At 40.5% G+C, this 25662-nt stretch overlaps 1 protein-coding gene across 1 annotated transcript; it reads right to left on the bottom strand.

Annotated features, from left to right (window-relative positions):
- On the bottom strand, positions 1 to 25403 carry LOC124265354 (steroid 17-alpha-hydroxylase/17,20 lyase-like). Its single transcript, XM_046700129.1, has 11 exons — positions 25228 to 25403; positions 20755 to 20968; positions 15527 to 15604; positions 13995 to 14093; positions 13544 to 13637; positions 11270 to 11425; positions 10366 to 10451; positions 10119 to 10247; positions 9735 to 9839; positions 1359 to 1493; positions 1 to 980 (listed from the first exon to the last, which is right to left on the bottom strand). The coding sequence occupies exons 2-11, from the start codon at positions 20954 to 20956 to the stop codon at positions 634 to 636; spliced, it is 1431 nt and encodes a 476-aa protein (XP_046556085.1). The 5' UTR covers positions 20957 to 20968; positions 25228 to 25403; the 3' UTR covers positions 1 to 633.
- Between the last annotated feature and the right edge of the window lie 259 nt (positions 25404 to 25662).

Genomic DNA, 25662 nt, shown 5'->3' with positions numbered 1-25662 from the left:
TTAGATTTGAACAATAATACAGAGTAAAAAACGCAATGTGAGCGGTATACCAATTGATCATTGAAAGTGTATGTATCACATTATCAATATTAACACCATCCTGAGAAAATCTTGAATACAACAAATGAGTAGTGAATAGTACTTATCTTGCACGTGAAACCCGGTGTATATATATAGTTATCATCATAGATTCGTAACTTGTCGTCAGAGACATTTGAGACATTCATTCATATGTCTTCAGTTGTATGTTATTCTGTATAAGTTAATTATCTTAGCAATATCAACGAGACTGATTTGACTGCGGTTCCTCGAATGTCACAGAAGGTCCTCAGTTAAAAGACCATTTGTCTCCAAATGTTCAGTTAAGTCATCAGATGTGTCACAAGTTGGATCTTTGCATTAAGGACCTAGAATCATAAGGTCCCTTAGGAATGAATGGACTATTAAGCATCTGTTTGTGCGCCTACCAGGCTGATAACAAGTATCTGGAATATTGCAAAACTCAAAATTGCATTATTGCATTCATTTTGACGTTGGATACTTACCACTGATTACGCTAGAATATATGTATGAATAAGACTGTCATACAATTGTGTTCCTGTCATTACACATCAATCACATGAGAAATATCAGCTATACTTTCGATTCAAAGGTGAGTTCATAATCCTGTGGTATGTTTGCGAAAGATCCTCCGCGTGGCTCTGTGTTCACCTTAGCTCCAGGTGGGAGGGACACTTTGAAATGCCTCATGATTCCAGCCAGCAGAAGATGCAGTTCTGGCTTGGCCACGCTCTCTCCGAGACACACTCTTCTCCCCGCGGAGAACGGAAGCCAGCTCTCTGGTTTGGTAGCCATCTTGCCATTCTGGTCAAGGAACCGATCTGGATTGAATGTATGCGGGTCAGTCCATTGCTCTGGATCATGATGCAGCGCGTAGTGGTTGATGATCACGGTAGTTCCTTTTGGAATGTCATAACCACCTGAAAAATTAATATTTGACATACGTTCTTAGGCATTGATGGCGAACAACCAGTTAAGTTACTAGCATGTTTCGTTTCTTAAAAGGGCAGTTATCTAATACATAATATTTAAAAAGCGAAATAGTTTACAAATACATCCACCTGCCATTATCACGGAATAAGACTGAAAAAGTCATGTAGCAGGTATTGACAACTTGTAAACATGTGACATGTTTTTTCCCCCGCTGAAATGTGAATTTGGCACGTAAGATAATAAGAATGCCCTAACCAAAAAAATGAATGTTCATAATTTATTCTCCGTTGAAAGTTTCAAAAAGTAGATTTTCAAGTGACAAACACAGAATATTGATCTGCCGGTATCCAGGGAAAGACACCTACCGACTTTGGTATCGCACAGTGTTTTGTGGGGAATTCCACTTGGTACCACAGAATGCAACCTCATGCTCTCGTGCAGCACAGCCTCAGTGTAAGGCAGATTACTCCTGTCTGATACACTGGGGAATTCACGTCCGCCTGCACATTTGTAAGCATAGTGTTACTGTGTGTAGATTCTAAAGATCATCTTCAGTCGTTTGGATTTATTCCCTGTTGCTTTTGTTGTACCTTCAACAATGTTTCATTACACAACAGCATCATTATCTGTGCATCATCATATATATATATATATATGTATCTGTGTGTGTGTGTTTGTATGTGTGTGTGTGTGTAAAAACAAGTGATTTCTGCAGGTGTATAAGCAATAAATATATGAACTATGAGTCCATATATCTACTTGGGAAATATCTGGAATCATATTTTATACATGCATGCATATATACTGCTATATATATTTTACATGATAACAGTACAACTCCTATCATGATATTGACAAAGATGATACGTTGCAAAAAGCCAAAAATGGGATGTCACATTAAAAAAAAAAACAACAACGTGGGAAGGCCTCAAGAAGACTGATTTGTTCTTCTTGTTCTTAATTCTGATGCGAAAGGCCACGACAGAAACTGCCTTGGATATGCAAAGAATGGAAATTATGAATCTATGTCATGTATTGATGTAAACTCCAGCACTAAACCTCTATCCACCACCTATCATGCTCGCCATGGCCGTTTCTAAGTATCACAGGGCTGGCAAGGTTTCATGGCAGAAATCAGAAAACTGATATTGACGACGACTATGTTTGTTTATACAGCCAGAATAGTGGAGCGGCTAAGATCAAATTTTCATAAGATCTTTGCTTAAGAATTGTGCATTTGTTGATAAAAGCACCAAAATTAGTCATCATATATAAAAGGATATCTGAAATAATTTTAGATATAGAGGCACCTCAAATTTTGTATCTTGTGTGCATGCGCAGTACATAAACTTTCACATACTATTTCAGCGTTAAACCTTAACTCTTTAATATTGCCCTTTATTACACACAAATAATTTTCTTAAATAGTGGTTAACAAGTTCATGAAAACACAAGAAATACATAATTCTAGACTTAACTCTGGACTATTGAATTCTTCGAGAAAATTTGTGTATGCTTGGGATTTATCGGATTAAAATTGGCTGAAAAGGAACATAATAAGTAACCAAAGAAAGGCATCACAATTAAAAAAGTCGTGGATATGTTTAGCAATCATAATCTATGTGATTATTCCCGAACTTCATGGCTCAAGGGCAAGAAGGGAGAGATACTTCAGATTGTCTTTAGCAAGGGAGCAGTTATATTTTCCGGTGCAAATCAAACTTAGTTGGCTTTATTGTCTAATGGTAAATATCAATTAACTCAGTGCCAACATGCAAATGTTATCTTATCCTGACTCATACTAATTGCTTATCCATCTCATTTCCGAATAGTAGTGGAAATTCAAGTGCGTGTGTTCCCCTTCAATAGAAAAAACACACAACTTGGATTGCAGACGGGTTACCCATAGCTTTCCCATCGAAGGGTCGTCCTTCTTCGCCTTACCTCCAACTGGAGCAACTTTAATTTGCAAGTCATCAAGAACCAAAGCTACCGGAATGCACGGCTCAGCTTGATACTATTATCGGAGGAGTTTTCGTGGGCCAGAACCATCAACAAAGCGATGATATCACACTTCCAAATATCCACAGTCTGACAAATAACTTATGTTCATGATCAACCAGCTGAAGTACCGTGAGTCTATCTCCGACAAGATCTGCTCAGAATCGGTGGGACTCACCTACTGCGTAGACAAGGAAGTATTGGCCAAACTGTGACCTACTGGAAGACGCATTCATCACAAAAATCTTCTGGAATAGATATTTGGGTTTTTTTTTAGTATATTTATATAGCGAACATATCCACTTAACCGGTGCATGCTCAAGTAGCTGGTGAACACGACGCCACCGCTCCACTCTATCTTCTGCAGATTCATCACACAGAAATCCAATAACCCATGCTCACAGATGCGATAGAGTCATTTCTATCCAAAGAATCAATAGAAGTTATACCTCACTCGTGACGGGGCTCTGTTCCCCAATTTTCATGAACCAAGAACAATGTATCAGAAAATCCAGTGTAATATGAAGAAGTTCAACAACGATTACTTATTGAACACAGAGAAGTTTTCCACCTTCTACAACTGAAGCAGATGATAAGACAGAACAACTTTCTGGCAAGCATAGATTGAAGGGATGCATATATCTGCATATGCCAATCCACCCTGGGTCCAGGAAGTATCTACGATTCGTGTTCAACCATCAAAAATACCAGTGGAAGGATCCAGTTTGGCATTTTCATGGCCTGTGGTTGTTCACAAAGAAAACCAAGCCCATCTCGAGCTCCCTGCACAACAGGGTAATTAGATGCACCTTCTACCTAGACAATGGCATTAAAGCACTTCAACAAGCCGTTATACTCAAACGTCAGTTGAATTTCACCCTACAATTGCTGCCCAATGTCAGCCCAATCACTCATGAAGAGAGGCAGATTGCAACTACGACCCAACCAGAGGCTTTAACCTCACGCCTGGACCAGACAGACTTCGGACAACAACTACCGCATCACATAGTACAGTAACTCCAATGGTGGACGCTGAAATCGAAGGTTTGCACAGGGACCTTCTGAGCGAGTAAAGCTTCAACCTGCTTCTGTATGCAGATGCGTCTCTACAGGGTTGGGGAGCAAATCTTGACACAGGTGTAACCGCAGGGCTGTGGACTCCAGAAGAGAAGCTACTTCATATCAATCACCAGGCTTAGGCAGTACCCGAACCATGAACAACTGGGTCCCTCAACTGTCCTATCAGTCATTGATGACCAGGACAACCAACTCATCCAGCTGGCAGGCAATCCGGTTCTAAAACTTCCAGCTTGGTCAAAAGCTCACATGAAGCTGAAGCATCGAAATCCGGGTGTCTTTTCATCTGTACACATGAAGCAGATCAAGAAGAACTTGACCAAGCGTGGCTATTCCAGCAGAGCAGCAATCTCCCTGTCTCTACGCAGATCAACCAGAAACCTGTATGATGATAAGTGGAAGAGTCTTGACCAATTTACCAGAAGTAAGGGGATTCCAGCAGATATACAACCTCACAACCTTAAAGAATATCAAGACTTGGCTCAATCTTAGTACCCATCAGCTCTGTCATCACCATGGTGAAGGCTCCAAACCCACTCAGAATGTCAGATATCCATTCTATAGACCTCAGCCCCACTAGATTTGATAAAGGTCCTAATGCATCAGTCCATCTTGGTCTCCGTTTTGCTGCCAAAAGTCAGCCAGACCGACAGTTTCACATCTCATCATTATTGAACTTCAATACTTGGCAATGAAGACAAAGAAGACTTATCACTGCGTTTGGTCAGAGTCCTACGCAGCTATCTATACTCCCTATCAAAAGTTTAGACTCACTAGTGTAAATGTAGCCACTTACTTAAGTCAACTCATCTAAACTAGATTTTGCAAAAATTTCCATACTGTTTAAAGGTACTGTTTACACATGCACTGATGTATTGTAAAACAACATGAAAAGATTATTGTCATGGGTTAAAAAAATGAGGAAACTGAGTGAAAATTGGCGAAGTTTTTACAAAAATTGTACGCCACAACACAGCTGTTCACATGCAAGATATTTGCACATGCTTTTTTTCAATTTAATGTATGATCCTCGTGCAATTCATATGCATAAAGTTTGCGGTTGGTTCCCCAATGTTAGTGGAGAAATTCATCTTCGATGTAACCACATATATATGCGTAAAATATAGTGAATGCTTTAAGTGAGTCTAAACTTTTGATGGGTAGTATACGCAGGATGAGCGTCAGAAGTTAAGACGGCTCTTCATCCCGTTCATGAGAGATGTCACAGCAGAACTAAGTGTCCAAAACAACTACATCTTGTTCAGCTTGACCTGCGCTACCCGGAAGGTGAAATCGCACAAACGGCAGGTCGAGTTAACTTCATTAAATAGGGGAGCAGAGAATGTTATTAATGTTGCGTTCGTGCGAAGCATGTATACATGAATTCGTTACAGAACCTGTCCTGGAAAACAACACTTCTGAAAAAAACAATAATTTAATGTTTTAATTAAATTGTTTATACAGTCAAATGCTATCTAGTCTGGTTTACAACGTAAAGATGTTAGTTTCTTTCACAATCCGTTTCTCTTTCGCTATCACTCTCTACACCCAGTTCAATTATCACTTTTTCTATTTCATGTTCAACTGCAATATGTCTGTAGCTTCCTTCTTAAAGAAAGTTAGGGCATTGCTGACGATATCTGACGATATCTCAGCTGTTGGGACATGTTGACAATCAACTGACCAATGGGAACTCCTTCACAATAATAGACCCAACCAGTTGTGACATGGTCACGCAATGCATTAGTATTCACTTGATCAGGTCAAGCTGAACAAGCTATATATCCTTCTAGATGAGATCGGTGATACTTCGAGCATACAGAGATGTTGGCTAGAACCTCCCTCAGCTTCCAACCCATACAAAGTAAAAGCACTATATGGCAGTTGCTTCTCCCTACCATCATGGAAGGATGCTTTGGGGATATTTTAATAAGAGATTATCTGCAAAGAAAAACTCAACTCAATGCAGCTTACCAGGCAGGTCAGATGTACGGTCAGTCACTTCTTCGACAGCCTGAACTCCTATCTCCAACTGACTGGGGTTGGATACAGAAGGAAAGTGGACAGTATTCTGGACAACACTACACCAAGCATCAAAATCTTGTCAGGAGTTAGTATCTCGTCTGTACAAACGGGTGTAACAACCGATGCAAGTGCTCACTTACATGCACTGGTGCGAGAGCCAATGTTCATAACATTGACTCAGATGTTTTTCCAAAATGTTTAACCAGTATTTATTGGTCAGTATTTAAAAAAAGATCGTCCCAGTAGGGTATTGATGCAGTATCCAAAGCAGACAGAAAAGGCAAAATATTATTTATCTACTGCGCGCGAGTAAAATGAAATTATTTTGAGTGCCTCCATATCCTAAAATGTTCACTATGTATCAATCTATAAATCTGCAAAGTTTCAGGCTTTTATCATTAAATGCATTTTTCACCTGCTTAGCCGCTACACTAGAATGACTTTCAGCAGAATGGTAATCAAAGAAATCCAGTTGTTGACAGATCTGGAACTCTTGAAAAGCAGCTTATGAAACACGAGCAAACTATCACCGATGTTATTAAACTACAACAACATCATGACAGATGTATAGGCTAGACTACAGTTTGTAGCTACATTTTCTGAACTTTATGTCATTTGTCTGTATGAGAGAGCTGACAGTTTCATCTAAATGCATAACAAGATATGCATCCTCGTTTCCTGCCACTGGACATAACAACTGCGTCGACCATATTTGAAGGATTTTGAAAGCCTATGCCCGTGACGTGATCGTCCTCTGCAAAACGGCCTCTTCACAGCAACGAATCATCCTCTATAGTTAAAGTATTTTAGATTTAATTACCAGTTTATATATATATATATATATATATATATATATATATATATATATATATATATATATATATATATATATATATATATATAATATACATATACATATATAAGACTGACTGACTGACTGAGTTTAGTTTTACGCCGCTTTTAGCAATATTCCAGCAATATCACGGCGGGGGACACCAGAAATGGGCTTAACACATTGTGCCCATGTGGGGAATCGAACTCGGGTCTTCGGCGTGACGAGCCAATGCTTTAACCACTAGGCTACCCCACCGCCCTACATATATAAGAAGAAGTTTTTGAAATAATTACACAACACGGATCTTCTCCTTGCCCGTGAAGATCCGTGTCGTGTGATTATTTCAAAAACTTCTTCTTGTATATGTACTACTGTACGCTCGGTATTCTCATCACTTTCTATATATATATATATATATATATATATATATATATACTGAGTCAAAAAAGAAACTTCACAAAATGTTATTTGAAAAATAATGAATAATTTTTCTCTGATGATACATCTATGTATCCGAAAAAGGATCCCTATCTTTCGACTCCAGAAAAAACGTAAGCAAAACCCACTCAAACCCATCCATTCGCTGTGCAAATGACGTTAGTGCCAAATCAGGTTTTGCACGTGCAGACGATCACGTGATCTTTGCATCGCAGTTTTCTTCATATGCACGTGTTTGCATTGGCCTCAAGAATTTGAAAAAACACTTTTAAACCACAGTTCTAACGGTACTTGAAATGCCACGATTGTCAAATGTGCAACGTCAGTTATTGACGTCGCAAGAGCAATGGGATACAGCCGTCATACTGTGTATGACTGTCGAGGTCGTCTACAACAAACTGGCACCACTTCTGATCGCCCAAGGTCGGGTCGTCCACGTGTGACGTCACAAGCAGAAGACCGTCAAATCGTGCTACGTCACCTACGTGACAGATTTCTGCCGGCTACACGAACAGGGCTGAAATGTTTAGAGGCCGACTGTCCTCACAGACCATTCGAAATCGGTTGCGGGCTGCCAATCTCCATCCTCGACGTCCATATCGTCGGCCAATATTGACGCCGTTTCATCAACGTAGCAAATTTGTCACCTCCGATGGACCCAGTGAGACTGGAATCGAGTCGTCTTTAGCGATGAATCCAGGTTTACCCTCAGATTCGCGGACGGCAGGCATAGTGTCTGGAGACGACGTCGTGAACGGTATGCCCAATGTTGTGTACAGGAAGTCGACAGATTCGGGGGCGGAAGTTGCATGGTGTGGGGTGCTTTCTGTGGGAACAAGCGTTCCCGACTTCTGGTCATCCGTGGAAACCTCACAGCTGCTGCTTACCGCGACCAGGTGCTCACCCCTGAACTCGTTCCTTTCATGGCGGCTCATGGCCCAGGTCTACAGTTCCAGCATGATAATGCACGGACGCATACCGCGATGTTGACACGAAATTTCCTTCAAAACGCTGGAATCAACGTCATGGACTGGCCATCGAGGTCCCCTGACCTTAATCCAATAGAGCACGTTTGGGATGCACTTCGGAGAAGGCTTCGTGGTTTTAGGAACCAACCTCAGAATTTGCAGGAACTTGGCGCTGCCTTGCAAGAGCAATGGCGCAGAATCCCCAACCACGTGTTCACAAGCATCAGGCAGTCGATGAGGAGACGGTGTTTGGCAGTGGTGAATGTGCGGGCGACCATACACGATACTGAACTGAGAAATTTCGCATTTTTATTCTTGTGACTTGACTTCTGTATACCCATGTTTTGGAACGGCGGTGTAGGCTAATGGAACTAATTATGGCACTGTCAGTGTATCGAGTACATCACACAGATCTCAGCAATGAAATAATAACAATTTAACCATTTAACCATCTCTTGTTCTTTTATAGTGCCCTGAAGAAAGAATGTGAAGTTTCTTTTTTGACTCAGTATATGTGATAGTCCAGTTGTTTTTACTGTCTTTTGTCTACAGGTATTTTAAATTTACCTTGTTTCCATCGCTATATGGCTGTAATATTGCCGATGCGATGTAAAAGTTTAACGCACTCACTTTTCAGTAAGAGTAACCTTTTCTAGCGTGGCACGTGGAGTGGCATGACCATAGAACAGTCTCTGATGAAGGCTGGAGAGACACAATGGAGATTTCTTAGTATCACAGGGAAGATGCCAAGACCAAGTGGCTGTTGTCAGTACATGCGACCATTCAGTATATTGACTCCTTGGGAGCCTTGACGAAAACCACCAACAGCTCCTGGTCAGAATAGCACCGTGAAATGAAAGTGGAGCAAATCCTTCAAGACTTATGTCCATGCAGGCAGCAAAATTACTAAAAGTCTACATGGCCAGCCCTATGCTCACCTGATGAAGGAGTAAGAATATACCCCGAAACGTTGTGCATAATAAAGAAGTTGAGATCCATAACATTCTCTTCCTAACCTGTACCATCTGAACAAAGCGGTCTTCTTGCCACCAAGAAGGACAAACATAGTAGCATTAACCTATTATCTGAAGGATGCAGATATCTGTTACAATGTACAGGAAATGAAGGTGATGCAGATGTTGTAATGGTTAGAGAGGCTGATACCGTGTAAGAGCATATATTCATAATTCATTTTAATATGAAATTTGTCTGTTATATAAAATATGTCCAGGTGTTTCAATATTTCTACAGACATAATCGTTTAAAGGTTATTGTCTAAAATTTTGCATATTTGTAAGTAGGTAACTGACTATGAACAATGTTAGAAAAATACGTCACCAATAAATCGTGGCCAGCGTCACAAAATACCACCTTATGGAATCGAGGAACATACATACCCAGAACATGGTCGACCTCAGTGTGAAGCTTGTCTTGAATGTCTGGATGCTGAGCCAGGGTCAGTAGCGTCCACAGCAGGGTGTGGCGAGAGGTGTCCATTCCCGCTGTGGACATACGGTACATCACATATATCATTAAAGGATTGGAATAAACGACTACAAAATATGTTGAATGGCTGATCCTTCTAAGCTGAACTTACTGTGATTTGCATTGTACATATTATCAATGGATCAACCATTTCATCTCGGACCGGAGTGCGGAAACGTGTTTCCTGTTTGATACAAAACTATTTACTTACGCTTTAACTGAATGCCAACACGTTCAGTAAAAGAGTCACACTGGATCGACTGAAACATTACGATAACTTAGGTTTGAATATGTACCACCAAATATGTCGCCAAGAGTTTGTGTGATATGTCGGTCGCTCATTTGTGACATCACATCCGGGTCCTCCTCCTGACAGGCTTCTTCTTGAGTCGCCAATAGGGCATCACAGAAATCACGGATGTCATCTGTTTTGAGAACGTAAGAAACAGAACGACTGATAGTGGGACGCACGTCAATACTGTTATAGCCATGAGTTAATTTATGTTACTATGTTTAATAGCGATTGTTATGCTGTTCTCCAACTATAAAGAAAGCCGTTGCCGAAGTCGTCCAGAAACGTATCCAAAATGTGCAGCATGTCTTTGAAGTAGTTGTCTCTAATCTCACATCTGAAGGAATGGTTACGGTTAAGACCACAAGTGAAAATGTCGTGAGGTATCAGAGTAATGTGGCTGGATAAGCCCTTATTATGAAGTACTGGTATGCGCGTGATGTGACACAATAAGCCCCTAATGATATAAGTTAATTTATAAACCTCTAGTGACGTGACTTTTTTTCAGTTGGGTTCTTCATTTACAGGACAAACCTCAGCAGTCAGTTTCCCAGGCATTCCCTGCGAATTTCCAAGGATTTATTAAGTAATAGCCATTGAGTTTGAAGTATTTTACTTGTACATGGTTTGAAGATTGATTTAACTTTGTCTTGTCATTGATGCGATCGTAAAATATCACAATATTGAGAACATTCACTATAGTGTGTCGTTGCCGGGTTTCAAACCTCCAACCATTCGTTTACTAGCTTGGTAATTTTATGCACTAGGCTACTAAGGATCGCTGTGAAAGTTAGGATTGCTCGTCAGTATGAACCATGTGTTCTTCACAAGACAGGCAGTCCGTGCAGCGCACGTGCAAGACACAGCTGCAGGTAGCGCGTGCAAGGCAAGGTATCGACTGCCAGTCGCATCCCAGTTGATTTCAACAGTATAGACAATTGATGCCTTGTTTTTCTTGCCAACGAAATGCTTTAATTTCAATTGTTCATGTCATTGCTATTATAGGTAGGATCAAAACCTGGTTCTATCGGCCCTTTCAACTTCCCTTACTTTTTCAAACAAAACCTTCAAGTCGGTTTTGATCTTTCACGTATGTTTCAATAATATTATTACCTTCAGTACCCATCGTAGAACACCGGGTACCGTTCTACTTACGTGAAATTAAAGCAGATGTTGTTGATGATGTTGAACACGATGAGGGAGACGACGTCATGAGGATTGAAGGGCCCCTTCATCTCCTTTATCTTCGCGATGCCTTTGGTCAGTGAGCGCTCTATTCCCTCGTCGAGGTGGTTCCCCGTCATGTAGTGTCTGTACAATGAGAGAGAACAGAAAACAGAATCAGAGCATGTTATTCAAGCATACAACTATTGCAGCCACTAGGCGCACCGAGTAAATGTTGCTTTCCCATCCTTACGAGGTACCCATTCACAGCTGGGTGAACTGAGAAACATAGCCACAGTACTTTGTCCTAGTTACTGCACGTTGCTGTACCCGCAACTAGGTGTTTGCATGTATTCATGTGGCCACCATCTGGTCATTTACCAACGGATTCGTGGGTTCTTTTAAGAGCATAGGGTTATGTACTGTACACTAGGGGTTGTGACAACCCTGAAAGAGTCTGCACACAAGTTGACTCCAAGGTTTTTACACCCGGTCACAGGTGGGCTCGATCCGGTCACCTCAAGCTCGCTGGATCACATCGCCCACCGTGCCCCCATTATATTGCCCTTTTTGCAGACTACTGTTGCACTGTATCATATGGTATCCAGGCAGATATATTTTAAGATCCAGCAGCTGACTAAGATCGTCAAAATACTTCGCCACGCGACCAGGCTGGCACACTGAAATATTGAAAGGACACAAACGAACAAATACATCATTTTCGACTTGCTAAGTGACCCTTTGATTGTTGTTGTGTCTTCCTGTTATGCATTTCCGATGTCCTATGATGAAATAAAAATGGTATGTATCCTGTTACATTCATCACGCGCCCGTTCATTACAAAGCTTGTTATCAATTTCGACTTTCATCGATCATATTGTTGGCTGTATTCACTCCAGTTTAATAACGGAAGAAGAGTCAACATTGAGTGAGTGAGTTAAAATTTAAAGTCACATTGGCAATATTTCAGCCATATCGTGACTAAAACTAGTTCTCAATTCATAATACATACATATAATATATAAAACCCTGTCAACGAAGGACAGTAAAATTACTAGATTATCACAAAATTCATGCTTAACTGCGCGCGGCATGGTGTCTATAAAACCAGCTTAATTCTGGACTAGTATAAGCAGCCACACATACACACGTATGCACGTTGTCATATGAGCTAAAGTACGGCGTTAAACCCTATGTCAACTCACCTATTGTATCTTGTGTTTCCATGTTTGCTTAAAACCTGTAAATCACATTATGAAACTAGTATTTCTTATGCCACAGTGCTTTCTTGCTATCATCTTGTGCAAAGGGAAATAAAAAACACACTTAATTGCAAGCATTCCAGGGACACGTTCACAGTTATAATCACCCCAGATTTTGTTTTGTATTTTCATATTACCTTCAATGCATTTCTGTAACCAGCTTTTATTGTTTTACGCTGCACTCAGCAATATTCCAGCTACATGGCGGTGGTCTGTAATAATCGAGTCTGGACCAGACAATCCCGTTATCAACATCATAAGCATCGATCCACGCAATTGGGAACCGATGACATGTGTCAACCAAGTCAGCGAGCCCGACCACCCGATCCCGTTAGTCGCCTCTTACGACAAGCATGGGTTACTGGTTATCAATATTCTGAACCGGACCATGACGGGTTAACTTCTTCGAAATCAGTCAAGTTTAGTGATGTCACTTAATTTCAACATCCCAGTCACACGTTCAGAGTTTTAACCACCTGATTCCCAATTTATTTTCTATTTTCATATTACCTTCCATGCAATTCTGTAACCAGCTTCTATTATCAACAATACCATTATTCAGTGATTTCATTCACAACTGTTTATAATGTATGAATCATGACATTTCATGTACTCGATGTTTTAACACATAGTTTCATTGCTTTGCTTTCACCTATGTTTTATGTTAGATAACTGGGCGGGACATATTTGATGCACTTCATCAAAGTCTTTCGTGCTCATCCATGCAGGTAGGAAAAGCACTATAAGTCCTCATGGTCCCTGGTAGGTGGATCTACCTTCAGTTGTTGGCGATCTATACTGCATCGTCCAAATTTAAAATCCAATTTTAGAGAGAGATGCTAGTTTTATTTCTTGATACTGTGATATTCTAGTCAGTTTTACTGTCCTTCGATGACATGTTTTTATAATTTACATGTATTTATGGTGAATTCAAAATTTGTTTTGGCTGAAATATTGCCGATGTGACTTAATTTTTAACTCACTCACTCACTTTCGTGCTCACCTCAGTGCTTTTGTTGCCAACTTTCTGTGCAGTTTCCATGTAGGACTGTAGTCGCCTAAGACGATATTCCTCCCTCCATCACTGAGGAGTAGTGCTACGGAGAAACATCGTATATGTGCAAGCGTGAGTACATTTAGTTTATTTGCCATAGTTTGCTTATATTTCATAATTGAATGGCATGAATCATACGTGTATATCATCAATGGTTGAAATCAATAGTCTTTTTTTTCCTTTTTCTTAAATCGTCTTTTTGTACGAACTGTTCTTGTTCAGTTGAATATACAAACTGTACATACGTTACTTCATGAAGCCATATGCCAATCACTTCGAGATGTACAGGTCACTAAAGCAGTTTATAGAATGATTATAGCATTATACTAAAATGAACAAAATCGTGTCTGGTGCTATCGCTTTGGATGAAATTGTGGTGAAATTATCTTCTCATATTTACTGGAATACAACTGAATCCGCCCAGCAAAGTCTGCCTGTCTTTTAACCATGGCCTCCATGACGACGTCTATGCGGTTCAGTCCCACAATTGTAATGTGTCCTGTGACGAGAAATATTCATCAAGACAATACAATTCAAGATTTGTATTAGGTCAAAGACCAATACAATTTAGCTCAAAGGAATATGTGCCTGTGCACATGGCGAGGTACACATATAGACAACAATCATATTACTATTATTATTATCATTGTCCAAGAGTAAGGACATGTGTAAACGTTTCACAAAAAATCAACTTTTTTTCTTTCATTTAAGATATAAGCAATACACTTCGCAGTTTTAAATACTTCAAAACTGTTTTCACATTTCACAATATGATAAGCTTAAACATACTCACAATTTCGAAGAATAGTATTCAAATATTGTTTGCGTATATCTCGATATTTTGGACAAATTTGATTACGTGGTACCCATCTTCTATTTCGTTTGTACAAAATGGACATAATATATCGCCTTTTACGACAAGTATAGGTTGCTGAAGACCAATTGTAACCCGGATCAATGAAGAACTTAAGAGGTTCCCTCAAACGAATATTGTGAGTCAAGGGAATGATCTATTTTCAACACAGCAACACAATTTGTTTCAAATAATTGAATATTGATTTGAAGACAATGAATTTTGCTAAGACTTTACGAGTTGCATTCTTTATTACAAATACTTCTGCTGTCACTTCAGCTTGGAATTCTCCAGTATAATACACCCAGTGTATATACACAAAGAAGTTAGTTAAGCACCCCCTGACATATCTCACGATTGAATGAGCGCCGATCGCAACCCTTTGGAACATATCTAGGACATGATTGGTCGTCGTGTGCAACAAAGGGATCCTCCTGTACAGAACCTGGCCCAGTTGGAAGCCGCTTTACACGTAGAATGGCGTAGACTGCCCCTTCAGAGGGCCAGGAGACTGACAGGGGGTATGAGGAGGAGAGTGTTGGCTGTCATACAGTCACATGGAGGTTACACTCGGTATTGACACTGAATCGTGCAGGACACACAAAATGACATTTTGAATGTTCACTTTCACCAATAAATTCAATATTAAACATCCCAGGGCCATACCTGTACAGACATGGTTTTTTATGAATGTGGAATTATCATCATAAAATCAACATGGATTCCATTCATTTTGGCCTTTTTTATGAGCCAAAGGATCATACGGGTCAGAAAAACTCATGATGTTTTATGTACGTGTTGAAAACCTATCATTGCAAAAATACATGGGGTGCTTTATTAAGTTCTTTGTGTATATCTATTCTGTACACTTGAACCCTCTTGACCCAGTTACATAGGTTCACACAGGTGACTTCACCATCGTCATTTCGCTATCTAATCACTCACAAAACAAAATTGTAGTTGCAAATGCGACAAGGGTAAATGTGGTGATGACATGGATATATTTTACTCTGAACAAAAAGCTTTTGAAACCGTTTCAAGTGCTAAAAAATATCCGTGACTTGTGACTGTTTACACACCGATATTAAACTTCACAACTGGACCATACTTAGCCCTCCACTCCGTCAACTTCTCGTAGATACTTGCGTTCCGGAACTCTGAAGTTAAAATGACTTCTTTTTAAACCTTGTTTTCAAAGGGACAATTTCTATCCCTACCAATGTATGTGATGTTGGTTCCTACGTTGGCGCATGTGCATTAGCAACTGTGTTTCATAAACTGAGTGTAAGCATAATTTCACATTACAGAAAACTCACATGTCTGTATGATATTTCTTCCAACATTGTGTACAGTAGCTGCTGTCGCTGGAACAAGATACGTGTTACAGCTGATTCAGACATGCGTTCACATGTGCGTAAACATTCATGAGATTGACATTTATGGCTGTTAATGCACATAGTTTATAAATGTCAACACGAAATCCTTAATCATACGGACTATCTGCCAAAGCGAGTCAGTTGAACAATTCCAAATGATTAATGAGCACGTGTTTTTTTAAATCACCGTCAGTTAGGCCACCTAAAGTTTGATAAAATGTGAGTGAGTTAAAATTTAACGTCACATAGGCAATATTGCAGTCATATCGTGATGAGGATTTGAAAATAAAGCCGTAATAAATAAAGTAAAATAATAAAACCCTGTCAACGAAGGACAGTAAAATAACTAGAGGATCACAGATATAGATATAAAACTAGTATGAAAAACCAAAAACCTTTAACTATAGAAGACAAAACAATATAAAAAGAGGCTATATATTGCCAACAACTGAAGGTAGATCACCATACTAAGGACCATGGGTACTTACAGTACATATGCTTCCTGCTTGGACCCTAGCTGGATTTACACCATCCTTTCAGCTGTTAGCAATTCAGTCAAATCTAGGCGTACATTAAAAATGACAGATATTCTACGACTAAAAAGGTGGTAAGAATAAATTTATCTTGAATTTCTGGGACTTACGTACCCTCTCAGGAGTACTCTTACAGTAATTTAATCCCCTTTGAGAATACAGTCACTAACAATCTCAGTTGCTAATTTAAACTATACCAATTATAAAATGCATCTATCTGTACAACATATCAATCAAAATGAATCAATCAAATCAATTTCTTTTAAAAAACAATCATTAAATGAAAATGAACATTTGTAAATAGATCCTTAACAGTTTTTACATTGAAATAGTTATCCCTTATGATGGTTGAGAAAATTTGAGTGTAATGTACTTCACTGCTGGCACTCACAAGCACACACACAACGGCAAGTAAACTGTCCACTTGAAATAAACACGGGAACACATGGTACAAATCAATAAGGAATCCCACGGGACATCACTTTTGCCACTTCTGCGTCGAATTTGGAAATGGATCGTTCATGTTTCCTACAGCCTTTTGAAAAGAATACTGAGACCGTGAGAATTGTAACCGTGATCAAATGAATACATTGTAAATATATACTCTTCAAGAAAGTAGTGCAAAGCAATTTTTTTCATTGGATGTTTCAAAGACATTTACTACATGAACTAAAAATGAAAGCAGTTTGAAATTTTGTACACATAAACAACATCAACCGAGGCTTTAGCGACAGTCATCGAATGTCCCAACGTCACATTGACGTCACGTACAGTTAGTAACGTGTGACTCCTCTGAGCACCTGGCACCGCCTGCCCATGGACGGATGACAGCCTGGGGAATTGTAGCCCACTCAGCCGTCAAAGCGGCATACAGCTGTTGTAGTTGTTGTTGTCGCCGTCGCAGACGTCTATCCAATTTATTTCAAAGATGCTCAGTTGGGTTTTAATTTGGGGATCTGGAAGGCTATGGCAGAACGTTGATGTTGTTATTTGCTAGGAAGGCTGCGGTGATGCTTGCTGTTTGAGGACGGGCATTGTCCTGCTGGAAATCAGCGTTGACGTGGGCCATGGTGAGGACGACGTGCTGACGCAAGATCTCATAGACATTGACGCTGTGCTGTTAAGTTCCCCCTGATGTGCACCAAGATATCTGCCCACATCATGACATCATCGCCACCAAATCTGTCCACTTCCTGCCTGCAGAGCATGAATCGGGATTCATGGCTGAACCATACGTGTCTCCATCGTCCCTAAGCCCATACCCTATGCGCTCGACACCAGTCGTAGCTGGCGATGCTGCCTGGACAAAATCTCGTCTCTAACAGGACGTCTTGGTCGCAACCCTGCCTCTCGTAGACAGTTCCGGACAGTCTGGTCCGAGATTCTGCGCAGTCCAGGTACTGAGGATGCAGTAGAAGCAGCAGTTGTCGTCCTTTTGCGTAGGTGGCGCAACCGGATGTAGCGGTCTTGGGCAGGAGTGGTGACAAGTGGTCCACCGCATCTGGGAAGGCCACGTGTTGGATGGATGGATAATTGAAAGTTTGATAGGTGTTCGGGCAACTGGGCCCATTTACACCTTGCCCATCATAAAGGTTTGCTTCGTTTATACATGTTTACAAAGTAGTAAAGCTGCCACAAGCTTTAATGTAAGCAAGAATGACATTCTTAACATCATTGCGAGTGATATTACACAACAATCCAGTCAAGGAGAGGTCAATATTAAGCGCTGTCAAAGATCCCACCATCGCCTTATGATGAGTTACATATTTTTGACAATGCAGTAAAAAAATGAGCAACATCATCTAGCTGATTACACACTGTGCAATTTGCAGGAATATCATTATTAATAATGTTTAGATATGCACCAAGACCACAATGCCCAAGACGAAGTCTGGATAAAAGAACCTCTTCCCTACGATTGTTTCTATATAATTTTGCTTTAGCTATATAAGGCTCAATGCCATAAAGATGGCGTCCTTTTAAGGATGAGGTCCATCTCTGTTGCCATTTCACTTGCGCATGGGTCTTACTGACAGTGCATAATTCTGCAGGAGAGGGCAATATTGTCTCATCCTGTTCTGAGACATCAAAATCTAATGCAGCTTTTGCCAAATGATCAGCTTTTTCATTTCCAAAGATTCCAACATGAGCTGGTATCCATGAAAACTCAACATCTAACAGGTCTTTACTTAATTCATTAGAAAGATCAAGGATAATATTGATCAAGTCTTGTCTTGCTGAGGAGGCACCTGTCTGGATTGCTTGTAAAGAACTGACAGAATCACTGAAAATGACCGCTGATACAGGTCTCAAAAAATGAATCCACCGCAAAGCTTCAATGATTGCTGCAAGTTCAGCAGAGAATACAGATAAGTGATCAGCTAATCGTAGAGATATTTCTCTTTATCAGTGGCTATGAAGATACCTGCACCAACACGACCGGACACTGAGCACTTAGATCCATCAGTGTAAATCTGCATTGCATTGATCCACTGTAAACTTCGGATATGTTCCTCGGCAAGAGCTTTAACAAGAGGCGCCGGATCAGATTTATTTGCTTGTTCCAGAACGTCAAGATAAACTGATGGAAGGTCAAGCAACCATGGTGGCTTCTTTGGCAGAACACTAACATCAGCTATGGCAACATCACGGACATTATGATGGAAAGCAGTTCTCTGAGAACGCATCCCATAAGGCCCCATACCGTCTTTCCAAGGATCTAGGAAATACTCAACACAATCTCCCAATACAGCTGAAGTAGGGTGTTTCATTCCAAAAGATTTCAATTTAAGCATGTACCGAACTTCTAACAGTTCACGTCTGAGATCTTAAGGCAGTTCACCAGATTCAACATGGAGAGCCTCAACAGGGGTAGTTCTAAATGCTCCAAGGCATATTCGTAGGGCTTTTGACTGAACAACAGCTAGTCTTGCCTTTTGTGTAGCACATGCAGATCCATAGGCTTGACAGCCGAAATCAGGTCGTGATCTAATGAGGGCACGATACAACAGTAACAAACACGTCCTGTCTGCACCCCATTTGGTACTGGAAATACTTCTCAGAAGGTTCAGGACTTTAGTGCATTTCTGAATCAAATAGTCTATATGAGGTTTCCAAGTAAGCCTCTTATCAAACCAGAGTCCCAAAAACTTGACTTTATCCACAAACTCCAAAGGAGAACCGCACAAAACCAATTTTGAATTATGTGGAATCTTCTTCCGAGTAAAAATGATTGCAGACGATTTAGAAGCTGAAATCTTAAAACCCCAATGGACACACCAAGTCTGTACAAGATGAAGAGATTGTTGAATGCCGTTAAAGACAGTGTCAAAATTACTGGACCGTTTCCACAACGCTCCATCATCTGCAAACTGTGATGTTTCGACCATTTTACTGATATTCTCAAACAGGTCATTAATCATAACATTAAATAAGGTTGGGCTGATAACACTACCTTGAGGTGTTCCATTCTCTAACATGTATACATCCGACAGAGAAGTTCCAATGCGAACTTGTATAGTTCGATCCCTCAAGAAATCTTTTATCCAGTCAAGCATGCAGGCCACGTGTTGATCCCTGCTGCTGGTAGCGGTTCCATAGCCTCGATATGGTGCCAGAGGAGACATTTCAAAACTCGCAACCTCTGATCTGGACTCTCCTCTTTGCAATTGTCCGATGGCGCTGTTCCTCTGAGCTTCGTTCAGTCTGACATTATGAAATCTGTGCTGAGAGCTTTAACCGAGGTGAAGCGACATCGAGAACTCTGCACCTTCATAGAGCTTTTTGTGCCTTTTGCACTTGCATACCATGCCTTTGCGAAAGTGGTTCAAAACAGCAGTTGCGTCTTTGCGATTTTGTAGAGGGTAATGTCCGAGTAACTCTCCATTACTTAAAAATAATGGAGCCGAGGTTCCGGAGGGGCCGAGGCACATTATTTTAAGGGATGGAGAGTTACGAGGATATTACCCTACTTAAATTACATTCAAAGTATTGGGAATATTTCTGTTATCAACATAAAATCACAAAATGAAGGTTTTAATTTGAAACTGAAAATTATGGGGCGAGAAGACAATGGAATGACGTCACAAATGTAATTTAATCACTGTTAACCATCTGTTTACCAAGTCATCGATTTCCAAACGATTATTGTGACTAAATTGCATTTTGTAAGCTCCATAACACAACATATTCAGCGTTCGTAACGCTAGGTTTCCACATATCTAAATTTATAAGGAAACGTTCACTTTTGCGTTACTATTTTTTAAGAGTATATTTCCTGAGGTAGAGGTATCGGATATACGTTGTAGTCCCGGGGTATGCCAAGGGATATTTCATGTGATATCATGTTTATCAGTGAGGGTAAAGTTGATTTGATAAAATACATCTAAACCAACAGACCTAGGAGGTTCCCAAGCAACGGCAATCCTCGGGGCCCAGGCGGTAAATTGTACCTCTTCTTTGTGATCAGATAAACGGTTACTCCGGCAATTGATCCCACCAGAACAGCCCGACCGGTGAGACTCCTAGGTAACCATTCCTCCTTCCCCTTGAGAAAGTCCAGTAGCTGGTCCAGGTAGGGGGCGTTCTCCATCAGCTCCATGTCCAGAGTCAACTGCCAACACAAAAAGAACACACATCGACATCGTTTATTGAAGTACAAATATACATCCCGGTTTTCATGTGTAACATAAGCATGAGCGTATTGAAGTTTGCAAATAGTGAGTCAGTGAGTTAATATGTAGCGTCACATCGGAATGTTTCAGCCATATCTTGACGAGAACAAATTTGACGTTTATATAGAATGATTATATATGATAAAACCTGTCGTCAAAGAAAAGTAAAACAACTAGGCCCTGACAGTTCGAATTAAAACTAGCATGTGAAGTTAAAACTAATAGTACTATTTGGACAATACATAATATAACAACAGGCTATAGATCGCCAACAGAAGGTAGATCACCATACTAGTGACTAGTGGTGTTCGATTAATTGAAATAATCGAAGATTGGTCTCAGTGGCCAAACAACCAAGCAATCGATCACATTTTCTCATAATCGAACACAAACGATTTTGGAACCGCTGTAATAGAGTTTGAAATACTTGATGGTGGAACATATCTAGGACGTTGTCAGGGCCGGAAAACGTGTTTAATTCTTAGAAAACTCACTTCACTTTCTGAAAAGTCATGACTGAATATTTCTTGAAGAATCTGGGATCTTTATGTTACACTAGAACTGAATCATTTTACACTGGATGTGAAATTTGCAAATGTAAGTTTCTAAATAAAACAAAAAACAACAGAGAACCAAATGTTTTTTTTCTTTATACTTATCATCAATTGTGAGATTTCAACCAATTCCCAACACTACTAGTGACCATGAGGATCTTGCAAATAAATACGTCATTAATATTATCAGTGTTATTAATTATTATCGCAAATGCCTGAAGACAACTATGTATAGTAAACTAGAGGTTTAACGAATTCAAAGGGACCACTAATATATGGCTGTTATTTGTTATTCGCATTTCGACTACAATGTGCAAGAGATTAGAACCACAAAAGCGTTCACGTAATAAATGTACTTCACTGTATCACAATCAATTGCTGTTTTAGGGCAGTAACTAAACAAATGCCCCAGGTCAAGGCATATCAGTCCGTATTATAACCTATCTCTGTCTGCGCATGTGTGCGCGCGTGTATCCATCCATCCATAAATACAGACAGACAAACAGACATACAGACATTTTGTCTTGGTCATCTCGCATTACAATATTACAAGAAGTTGTGTTAATGTCACCTTTTTGCCCCATATTGCCAATTATGGAAGTCTGACCACTGTAGCAGCTATGCGAGTATTGTCATATTTATAAACTTCTATATTGGTATAGTCACTGCTTATATATTATATTGTCTTTCTTCTTGTACCGTCACTGGGTTCGTGTTGTCACTCCAGTTTGTACTGCTATTGCAATTCCTTTGTAGTGATTTGTGAACATTAAGTCACTTAATTGTGTACGCCATTATTATCTGCGCAACTGTCTTTGTTTTTATTTTTTACTTTTTAGTTTTGGCTTCACACCAATTCCATTTACGAATATATCTTGGGTTAACTGGGGTTTTTTCAACATGAGAATCAGCATGTCATAAACGAAACATAAATGGTTGGTTTAGCCAATCAGATCCCACGAATTAATTATTCCAAGGTACGAATCTATACTGAGTTAAAAAAAGGAACTTCACATTCTTTCTTCAGGGCACTATAAAAGAGCAAGAGATGGTAAGATGGTTCAAATTGTTATTATTTCATTGCTGAGATCTGTGTTATGTACTCGATACACTGACAGTGCCATAATCAGTTCCATTAGGCTACACCGCCGTTCCAAAACATGGGTATACAGAATGTCAAGTCACAAGAATAAAAATGCTAACTTTCTCAGTTCAATATCGTGTATGGCCGCCCCGCGCATTCACCACTGCCAAACACCGTCTCCTGATCGACTGCCTGATGCTTGTGAACACGTGGTTGGGGATTCTGCGCCATTGCTCTTGCAAGGCAGCGCCAAGTTCCTGCAAATTCTGTGGTTGGTTCCTAAGACCACGAAGCCTTCTCCCAAGTGCATCCCAAACGTGCTCTATTGGATTAAGGTCAGGGGACCTCGATGGCCAGTCCATGACGTTGATTCCAGCGTTTTGAAGGAAATTTCGTGTCAACATCGCGGTATGCGGCCGAGCATTATCATGCTGGAACTGTAGACCTGGGCCATGAGCCGCCATGAAAGGAACGAGTTCAGGGGTGAGCACCTGGTCGCGGTGAGCAGCAGCTGTGAGGTTTCCACGGATGACCAGAACTCGGGAACGGTTGTTCCCACAGAAAGCACCCCACACCATGCAACTTCCGCCCCCGAATCTGTCGACTTCCTGTACACAACATTGGGCATACCTTTCACGACGTTGTCTCCAGAGTCTATGCCTTCCGTCCGCGAATCTGAGGGTAAACCTGGATTCATCGCTAAAGACGACTCGATTCCAGTCTCTCTGGGTCCATCGGAGGTGACATTGGGCCCACAGCAGACGTTGACGTTGATGAAACGGCGTCAATATTGGCCCACGATATGGACGTCGAGAATAGAGATTGACAGCCCGCAACCGATTTCGAATGGTCTGTGAGGACAGTCGACCTCTAAACATCTCAGCCCTGGTTCGTGTAGCCGGCAGAAATCTGTCACGTAGGTGACGTAGGACGATTTGATGGTCTTCTGCTTGTGACGTCACACGTGGACGACCCGACCTTGGGCGATCAGAAGTGGTGCCAGTTTGTTGTAGACGACCTCGCAAGTCATACACAGTATGACGGCTACATCCCATTGCTCTTGCAACGTAAACATAACTGATCTTCCCGCTTGCAACATGCCAACGACACGTTCACGTTGCACATTTGACAATCGTGGCATTTCAAGTACCGTTAGAACTGTGGTTTAAAAGTGTTTTTTCAATTCTTGAGGCCAATGCAATCACGTGCATATGAAGAAAACTTCAATGCGAAGATCACGCGATCGACTGCGCGTGCAAAACCTGATTTGGCACTAACGTCATTTGCACGACGAATGGATGGGTTTGAGTGGGTTTTGCTAACGTTTTTCTAGAGTCGAAAGCTAGGGATCCCATTTCGGATACATAGATGTATCATCAGAGAAAAATTATTCATTATTTTTCAAATTACATTTTGTGAAGTTTCTTTTTTGACTCAGTATATAATAACACCGGTGCCATTTATCTATATTTCATTGTTCCGCCACAAGGTGGAACCTGTGTATTAAATTACAAATGCTTATTAACTGGTGACAGGTGGCAATGGTTATTTAGCTACCATTTTGGTTACTGGTTGTGTCTCTTAATGAAGTACTTATTACAATCGGATGCCATCATAACTTGACCTCATTTATGTAACAACATTTTGTCATAATCTTCACCCTCTAACAGAATCAAACTTATTTTTCGCTATTTCTCTCTGTGTGTGTCTTTTGTTAATTTTAAAATTTTGATACATAATTTGAAGATAAAGGAGTATTTTGATGTAAAATATCTATGTAATAGAGCGCGAGCTAACAAAATAAATTATTCTTATATTAGTTTTGCATGTTTTTATTATAAGTGTAAATGAAAACACATTAAAAGTTGTTTGTAGCAAACACATTTTAAAGAAGTAATTCCAATATGAATCAGGATGCGTATTTGAAACCAACCATATCTTTATCCCTCACCTGCAGGTCTCTCCTCTTTGTTTTTGTCTGTAAAGGTGACCCGCCCTTCTACGTCTAGCCGAAAACAGTATATGTATTCAAGTAGGTTGACATGCTTGTTCAAACAGGACACACGTTCACAACGGAAGACTCTCCAGTATATCTCGCCTTTACTATATCGCCCCAGACAATATTTCAAGTGCTAGCTACACAAAATGCGCCAGATATAGGTCACGCTTATCGACGATAGACGAATCACGAGTCTCATTGCAAGTGGTGCACTCAATTGGTATGCCAAAAAAATAAAAATAACAACGTCAACTATAAAAATGTATTGTAAATGCGCAGTTTTTCGTAAATGAAAACAGGATCTATGTTTGAAGGTCAGTGGGAAGGCCGATGTGTCGCATCGTGTAAACTTTCATGTACCATACAAGCAAGGACAGGCTGGTTAGTTGATGACATTTCAACAGTGTTACATTGGTTTCGCAGTCGACATCTGTAAAGAAAACTCTGTCGTGTTTGCCAACATCAAAAACCTTGTTATTTGAACCGTGTAAACTCATTCGTTCAGCACTTTAGTGACTTTACACTTCACCGTCAAGCAGAAATAAGCAATGTTGACATTACCTGTTTACAGGCAGATAATTTTTGAAGCTGCCGACTGACTGGCCTCGCTGGTGAGTTTGGAGCAGGCTGGGGCACTGAGGGTCTGTATGGACAAAGTAGATATCTCAGAGGGTGTCAGCAGGTGCACCATTTCTTCGTGAAATGTGATTTAAGATCACGATCAAGATCATTGCACTTTTACAGCGAGTTGCCTGCGCGTGTCTGTGTGGGTTAGCTGCCGACTGACTGGCCTCGCTGGTGAGTTTGGAGCAGTCTGTGGCACTGAGGGTCTGTATGGACAAAGTAGATATCTCAGAGGGTGTCAGCAGGTGCACCATTTCTTCGTGAAATGTGATTTAAGATCACGATCAAGATCATTGCACTTTTACAGCGAGTTGCCTGCACGTGTCTGTGTGGGTTAGCTGCCGACTGACTGGCCTCGCTGGTGAGTTTGGA

The sequence above is a fragment of the Haliotis rubra genome, unplaced genomic scaffold (genome assembly GCF_003918875.1).
Source record: "Haliotis rubra isolate DU_JTF1 unplaced genomic scaffold, ASM391887v1 Scf973, whole genome shotgun sequence".
Classification (NCBI taxonomy): domain Eukaryota; kingdom Metazoa; phylum Mollusca; class Gastropoda; order Lepetellida; family Haliotidae; genus Haliotis; species Haliotis rubra.
Note: the sequence above shows the minus strand (reverse complement) of the source record. Positions and strands in the feature narration are given on the sequence as shown.